The 7,817-nt window shown below is 56.9% G+C and overlaps 1 protein-coding gene across 1 annotated transcript; it reads right to left on the minus strand.

Annotated features, from left to right (window-relative positions):
- Window positions 1-1,475: 1,475 nt before the first annotated feature.
- Window positions 1,476-4,919, minus strand: GPHA2 (glycoprotein hormone subunit alpha 2). The gene is made up of 4 exons (XM_075005545.1): window positions 4,714-4,919; window positions 2,987-3,098; window positions 2,439-2,623; window positions 1,476-1,950 (listed from the first exon to the last, which is right to left on the minus strand). Exons 1-4 carry the CDS (start codon window positions 4,894-4,896, stop codon window positions 1,849-1,851), a joined length of 582 nt encoding a protein of 193 aa, XP_074861646.1. The 5' UTR covers window positions 4,897-4,919; the 3' UTR covers window positions 1,476-1,848.
- Window positions 4,920-7,817: the final 2,898 nt, after the last annotated feature.

Raw genomic sequence — 7,817 nt, forward strand, 5'->3', positions numbered from 1 at the left:
CCATCTCCAGCTCTGGAAGCTCTAGGCCAGTACTAACCCATCGCATGTCTTCCCACAGGCACTGATGCTGGCTGGATGGAGAGGGGGGTGTTTTCCCCTCCGCCGTGGGCCACGGCTGGGGACGGAATCGGTGAGCTGAACCCACAGCCAGGACCTCGTCTCTGGGAGGAGGGCAGGGGGTGCTGGAGAAACAGAGGTGGGGCACCTGTGGGACTCTGCCCCCAAAGGATGTTGGGAAAATGGACGTTTTGGTGCCTTCCTAGCCTAGCTGCCCTAGCAGATAGCAGCTGCCAGTCACTTCCTGGCCTGCAGGGACCCCTGCTGACCTCACCCACCCTGCTTTGTTGCTGTGCCTGCAAGTGTGGCCTGCACTGATGGCAGCTGGGGGTGCGTAGATGGGACAGAGCCCTGGGGATGGGCAGGTCTCCCTGTGTCTTCCCCGCCCAGCGTGTTCTGGTCAGAATAGAGACTTCAGACGCTGGGTCAAGGGAATCCGTTCAGCCAGAGTCTACGAACAGGAGAGGACCAGGCATCAACCACAGTCCTTCATTTGCTTCCCTTTTCGCCTTCCCAGGAGGGCGGGGAGGGGCGTTAGCCCTGTTTTGCAGAAGCGGCAGCTCAGGCACCGGATGACAACGGTCACGGGCTGAGAACAGAATTGAACACAGGAGTTCTGGCTCCCTCTTCACTAGCTCTAACCCCCTTCGATCCCACTCCCCCACCACAACCAAAGATAAAACCCTGGTGTCCTGGCTCCCAGCCCCTGTGGCTCTAACCCGCGGGCTTTCACTCCTCTTTCAGGGGTGAGGCGAGAACCCAAGAGGCCTGGTCCTCAAGCCCTCTGCGGCAGCCCCTAGGCATCATTCCCCTTGAAGAGCCAGTAAGGGAACCCAAAACCCCACACTGGAACCCCCAGGTCCCCCTCCCCAGCCAAAGTTAAGACTGAATTCTCGTCTCCTAACTGCTCTCAGTCTGGGTTTTGGCCTCTGGCTGCTCTGGCTCACCCTAAACAGGCTGGCTCTCTGGTGAGGCTGTGGGCTGAGGGTGATTTTGGCCCTGTGTATTTCTATGACTTGCACCTCTCGAGGCAGTGTGGGATATCTCAGTGGTTTGAGCGCAGGCCTGCTGCACCCAGGGCTGTGAGCTCAGCCCGTGAGGGGACCATTTAGGGATCTGGGGCAAATAGATTTAAAATTAAAAAAATGCCAGGGGTGGTGATGGGTCCTGCTGTGAGGGCAGGGACCGGACTTGATGACTCCTGAGGTCCCTTCCAGTGCTGTGAGAGGGATGTAGCTGGGATGGGTCATTGATGCTGCAGGTGGGAAAGCAGACTCGAGTCACACAGAGGTGTTCAGATTGCCAATTGCATGTAATGTGTGCAAATTTCTGACCAATAGGCACACGGCTTTGTTAACCGGAAGATTGGATTAACAGGCGTCTGACATTTCTGGATAACAGAGCGGACTGTACTGGGTTCCATCCATGGGCATTAACCAGAGATCAGGTACTGGTTTCCCAGCAGCACGGCACAGGGAAAGGAGCCCATGCTTATCTCTGGCAAGGCCCAGCGTGTGGGCAGCCGCTGGGCAGGGGAGCCTGGCCCTGTGCTTCAATCCAGCTGGGGGCTATCTGCTGGAATGGCAGCTGTTTGCCAGGATAAGCCCACAACGGCAGCAAGCTGGCAAATCGAAGCTCTCGGTAAAGCCGGGAGCAGCTGCAGCTCCCGTGGGAAAAGCAAGCGGGTGTGGGCAGCAGCGGCCCCTGCGGACGCCTGCTAATATGCCCGGTGCGAGACAAGCCCAGCCTGTGCGTTCTGGGGTGGCGCACGAGGGGGCCTCCCTGTCCCCCTCAGTATCGGGAGAGGCGGCACATGTCACACTGGCAGCTCCTGGCGGTGAAGGTCTCCAGCTCTTCGCGGCGGAGGGCCCCGCAACGCAGGCGGACTTTGATCTGTCGCGGTGGGACGGGAGGATGAGAGGGGCTGGGCCGCGGCCCTGGGCCCTCCACGAGTTCCAGGTCCTGGCTCAACTTAAAGCCAGTGTCATTTCCCGCCAGCCCTTGCGGGCAGTTCTGGCCAGGCCCCGTCCTTCCCCATTCGCTGGCTGGGAGGGATTCTGACAGGGCCTCAGAATAGCCCTCACCACCCCCTGGAGAACTGCTTCGGACTGGGGGCATCACCCCTGTGCATCACACCCCTGGCTGTCGTGTGCACCAAATCCCCAAGGGAGCCAGGAATCAGCCCTCCAGCTTCGCCTCTGTGCTTCCCCCCAGCTGCCGTCTCGGGAACCTGGTGAATCATTGGACAGCGACTGGCTTCCCTGTGCCTGTTTGTCCCCAGAATCCCCCTCCTGGCTCTTGCAAGCGGTCGCTGCGTTCCCCCCCCTCTGGCTGAGTTGGTGGCAGAGCCCATCCCAGGCATCTCCCCCAGCCCCACTCACCTTCTGCATCTTGCTGATGGTGCAGCACTGGGATGCGGAGGTGAAGTTGTGTCTGAAGCTGCTGGCCAGCAGGACAGAGTACTTGGAGGGGAAGGCGCTGGACTCGCAGTAGCCCACACAGGCCTGGACCACACGGGTCCCACGGCAGGTCCCACGGCGGTCGCTCTTGATGGTTACGTCGAATGCTACGGGGGGATGCAGATGTTCAGTCTTTGGGGCCTGGCCAGCTCTCAGGGGCTGCGCTGAGGAGCTAGAGGCTGGGCTGAGAGCAGCTAACTCCATGCTACAGCAGGGTCACAGACTGGGAATTACCCTACCTGCTTGGGATTCGCACTGGCTCCACAAGACCCAACCGCTGCACCAAAACCTCAAGTGGCTTTACAGCCATGAGCAGTCCCGTCAAGGATAAGGGTGCAAAATGTAAAATGCAGCACTTTCGTGAGTCCCTGAGGGGTCAGCATCCGACCCAGGGTTAGGGAGCCCCTGGCTCCCCGGTGTCAAGTTCAGTCCCTGGCATGCCCCCACCCCTCTCCCTCCTCCATCCTTACGATGCAGATGGCAGCCAGGTCCAATGGCCTCATTGCTCCAGCAAGGCAAAGGCGTCAGGATCAGCAGCAGGAAGACACTGGCAGCCTGGCAGGATGCCATGAGGCATGGGCTCTGCAATGGGAAGGGCGTGTGCTAAGGATACAGCCGGAGGGGGGGGAATCAGCCGGAGGTGGGGAGTGAAGGGGTTGCTCTGATTACAACTGGGTTTGTGCCCAGGCGTGCACAGCCATCCTCCGCTGGCTGGAATCAGAATCTCAGAGCTGTGTGTCCTAGCCCCTATACTGCAAAGGGGGATTCTCCGGGACTGGAAGGGCTTTAGCCTCTGGGCACAGAAGAGACTGTGATGTGCTAAGACAAAGGGCACAGGCCAAGGTTCTGCATCAAGAGCATCCCTAGCTCCTAGCCCCACACCCCTGCAGTTTCACAGATTCCAAGTCTAGCACAGACCCACCCCCCATGCCCAGTCCTCTAGCCTGAGCCCCTGCACAGCACAGGCCAGAGAACTCCTGCCAACTTGTTCCTGGAGCTGCTCTCGTAGCGATACAGCCTGTCTTGGTGTAAAAGGGTCAGTGACGCCAAATCCCCCAGTGCCTTGGGGATCTCGTCCCAGGGGTTAATTGTCTCCACTGAGAAAGCTGTGCACCTGATGGCCAGTCTTTCTCGGCGATACTCCAGAGCCCACGCGTACACGGCTGTTCCCCACGTCGGTCCTGCTGGACTGTGATCACGTCATTCCCTTCACCGTCGCCGCGCTAGGACAGGCTGAGCGCCTGGAGTCTCATTATTACGCAGGTTTTCTAGTGCTCTAATCAGTCTTGCGGCTCTTCTCTGAACCCTCTTCACGTTGTCCACGTGCTTCATGCACTGTGGGTGTGAACAGGGGCCAGTGTTTCCGCGCTGGCCAGACCTGTGTTCCCTTTACTATTTTCCACCCCTGCACAGAATAAATTTTCTTATATGCACCGCAGCACGTGCGGAGGTGCACCACCAATAGAAACCCACGCTGCCCGCTGTGGGGGCGCAGCTAATCAGCTGGGCGGCACCTGGACCACTCCAAGCGTTCAGCTTACAGGGAACACAGTGAGTGCCAAAAAGAGAAAATAACTTTTCTTCTCCTTGAGACTCTCCTCAAGAAGCGAATCACCTCAGCACTTCCAGTCACAGTCTTGCACTGGGAGCTCCCGTCCAGCTGCTTACCCTCCCCCACCCCAGTTGTCAGAGTCACCCCTTCCCGGGATAGAGCCCCTCATCGAGTCAGCTGTTTCATCCCATCAAACGGGGCCTGGCTGCTGGTGCCCGCTCCCTGGCATTTCAGCCTCACGCAGTTCTACCTGGAGTAAAAACAGGCACAGGGCGATTTTCCTGTTTGCTGTAGCATGAGCTTGCAACTCAACCTCTCTCGTGACTTGAAAGCGCAGCGGCCAGACGGGGGGCTGGCTAGGGTGCAGGGCATGGGACTGGGAGTCAGAACTGGCAGAAGGGGCTAATGGTTAGAGCGGGGGGAAGGGGGCTTTGGGTACCAGGATTCCTGGCTTCTAGGCTCAGCTCTGGGAGGCAACTTGGTTCATGCAGGTGTGGGAGCCTGGGATTATGCCTTCCACTCTAAAGACTGCTCTCTCCCGCCTCAAGGACTGAAAGGACCTGGGAGCCTGCTCCGCCCTCAATGCAGCTGAGACCCCAGCTGGTCTGCCCCCTTCAACTTCCCCCAGCCAGGAGTGTGTCCTACCATCTGCACTTGGCTGGCAGGGTGTCCGCAGCAAAGGGTGTTTGCAGTTCTCTTGCACAGGGGTCCTGCTGGGCAGCTCCCACTCGGCAGTATCCTGCTGCAAGCCCTCCCAGGTGCTATTTCTAACACAGGTATCTCATCTCCGCCCCTGGGCCTGCCCCTTTGGGCTCTTGCTTTTTCCATCGCCACCCCCCCAGCCCCGCCCCCACCAGCCCTCCCAGTTAAGACAAATAAATTGCTCTCTGCATTTCCAGGGCTACTGGCTTTTTCAGAGACCCAACCCCCTCAACTGAATCAGCTTCCTCGCCTGAGCGCTTGCAAGCTCTGGCTTAAAAGGGGCTTTGGCGCTGGGTAAAATATTCCACGCATGGTTACAATAAACTCCCTTCCCCTTCGAACTCTCGATCCAGGGCAGCACAACAAATGGTTTGTTAGTGTAGGGTGTGCATACGAGAGAATGCTGCTGCCTTCTGCTGGATGGAATGGGAAAGACTCCAGTGTGTGTCATAAGCCCTGTACTGCTAACGTCAAATGGGGATTATCTGTGTACTCCGGTTTGCCCTTGTCGAGGAGAGGCTGTGGGTGCCTTCTAAAGACCACAAGGGTGTAGGTCTTGTTTTGATCCTCCTGAAGTGACATGTTTGAAATAGACCTAGTGGTATGGTCCATGCAGTTCCCCAGAGTCAGGGCTACAATGTTCTTTATTGCCTCCTGATTCGGTATTCAGTATCACACAACAGTAGCGGCTGATGGATCTTACGTTTGACAGCACCTTCCATGCTGACAGATCTCCGAGCCCAGTGCAAACGATGTACACACTCCGTTTTACCTCTCAAGGAGATGCAGCTGCTTCTGGGGTGGGGTGAGATGAACGCGCCTGCCAGTGAGAGGCAGCCCTTATTTAACAGCTTCAAGCCAGTGCTCCCCACCACACTGAGAAGTGCAAGCAGAGTCTTGTGTCTGCGGGAGGTGAACGGGGTGGCTGAAGGGAGTCCCTTATTCTGGAGTTTGGCCAGGACCTGCACCAGCTCCTGGGGGCCAGAGCCAGGGACTTTTAATGAAGCGTTGAGGAGATGGGTCTTGCATCTCATCTCATGAGCCAAATGCTGTGATGGAGAGAGAGCTAATGACTGGCAAGTGCCCCCTCCGACCATGCAAACTGCTTCTGAAAGGATCTCTTCCTGCAGGCAGCCTGCCAGCCCAGGAGCCTGGCCAGTCCCCTGCCAGACGCCCTGGCGAGCAGCTGGTTACCGGTGCATTAGGGAGGTAATTGCATTGCCTTTGCAAGACGTGCTTGCTTCTTGCTAATTGCGATCTCTCCGGATGGGTTCAGGGTGATGGTAGGTTGTAGTTGTGGCTCCACGGGCTGCCCAGCAGAGAACAACAGCTCCCCCTCATATGGGGGCGATTCTCTGCAGGCCTGGGTGGGTGAGTTAAGTAATCCGTTAATTTCTAGACCCCAGCTCTGCGACACACGCTCTGGGTGACCTCAGGTGGGTCTCCGCCCCGCCCCCCCTTTGTGCCTCCGTTTCCCCACATCTGATGAAAGGGATAATTATAATGGAAATCCGTGGTTCCCAGCCTGGTGTCCCCAGACCCCTGGGGGCCTGCGAGGTTCTGCAGGGGGGTCTGCGAGGAAAAATAAAAGGTACATAACAAAGTTCATTATCTGTTGCTACGTAGGCCCCACGGTTGCGGTAGTTTGTTGGGATGAGTTGTGCCAGCGAAGGGGTGGGCGGCGGAAACGAGTGTGTATCGTTTTAGATGTTAATTATTTATGGCTCCTTGCTCATTTAATGAGGAGCACGTAGCAGCTGGACTTGGCTTTGAGGAGGGTCTGTGAGAGGTTTCAGGGGGCGGAATTGGGGGTCCCCAGGAGTGAAAAGGTTGGGAACCACTGACCTAAGGAAATAGGACATAAGACCAATTATCATCCTTATGTTTCAGGAGTGGAAACTGAGGCCCAGAGAGGTCCGACAACTGGCCCAGGGTCACAGGCAGGAGGTGAACCCAGATCTCCTGAGGCCCAGTTGCAACCCTGAACCATCAAAACTTCTGCCTGCTCGCCCCTCAGTGGTTTGAGCGTTGGCCTGCTAAACCTAGGGTCGTGAGTTCAGTCCCTGAGGGGGCCATTTAGGGATCTGGGGCAAATAGATTATTTAAAGAAAAGAAAGGATGGTGCTTGGTCCTGCCAAGAGGGCAGGGGGCTGGACTTGCCAACCTCCCAAGGTCTCCTCCAGTTCTGTGAGGTGTGTGTGTATCTCCCTGAGCTGTCTCTTGCTTGCTGTGCCATGATGGCAGCTCTGCTGTGGTCTCTGCACCTTCCAGGACAAGCTTGGGCAAGGAGAGGGGAATGTGATGGCTGTGATGCTGGGCTGTCACTCAGGACACATGGATTCATTCCTGGCTCTACTGCAGCCCTTGGGCGACATCAATGCCTCCTTTCCTGCCCTAGAAAGAAGAATTTACCTCTCCGGCGCTACTCGGGGGGAGGAAGAGGGCTTGTCATGTTAATGGCAGGGAAACCAAGGTGTGGAGCTGGGGAAGTGACAGGCCTACAGAGAAAGGGTGCCCGTTCTTAGAGCAATGGACCAGCAAAGGTGAAGGGGAGGCCAAGTGGCTGGAAGATGACAGTAGGCCAGTTCAGACAGGAAGCAGGGCACACGTATTTAACAGTGAGAGGGGATTCACCACGGGAGCGTCTTCCCAGAGGAACGGTTGTGGGTTCTCCAGCACCTACAAGCTCGCGTATAAAATTGCTGGTGTTTCTAGCAGGCCGGTTCTGGTCCTAACTGGAGTCAGTGCAGGGGTGCCTTGTGCAATGTTCCCTCTTTTGGTTTTTTTTTCATCCCGGGGCAGAATAAATGTTATGTGCACCAGGAGCAGAAACACAGGCTGTGGCTATGCTAATGAGCTGGGCAGCTCCTGGAAAATTTACTCCTAAAGATTTTAAAAGGCAGGGGCCTAAATCCAGAAGCCCCTGAATGAAGATAGGCCGGCACTAGCCTTACAGCAGGCAGGGTGGTTTTGTAGCTAAGGGGCTGAATTAAGGGCTGCGTTTGAGTCTGGTCTCTGCCACTGACTCCTTAGGCGGCCTTGTGTAA

Source organism: Carettochelys insculpta, chromosome 11 (assembly GCF_033958435.1).
Source record: "Carettochelys insculpta isolate YL-2023 chromosome 11, ASM3395843v1, whole genome shotgun sequence".
NCBI lineage: Eukaryota > Metazoa > Chordata > Testudines > Carettochelyidae > Carettochelys > Carettochelys insculpta.

Coding starts and splice junctions, on each gene's coding strand:
- GPHA2 (XM_075005545.1), bottom strand. CDS start 4,896: ATGGAAAAAGCAAGAGCCCAAAGGGGCAGGCCCAGGGGCGGAGATGAG. Junction 3,099..4,713: donor CTGCCAGCCAAGTGCAGATG/GTAGGACACACT, acceptor TTCCCATTGCAG/AGCCCATGCCTCATGGCATC. Junction 1,951..2,438: donor CCATCAGCAAGATGCAGAAG/GTGAGTGGGGCT, acceptor CCACCGCGACAG/ATCAAAGTCCGCCTGCGTTG.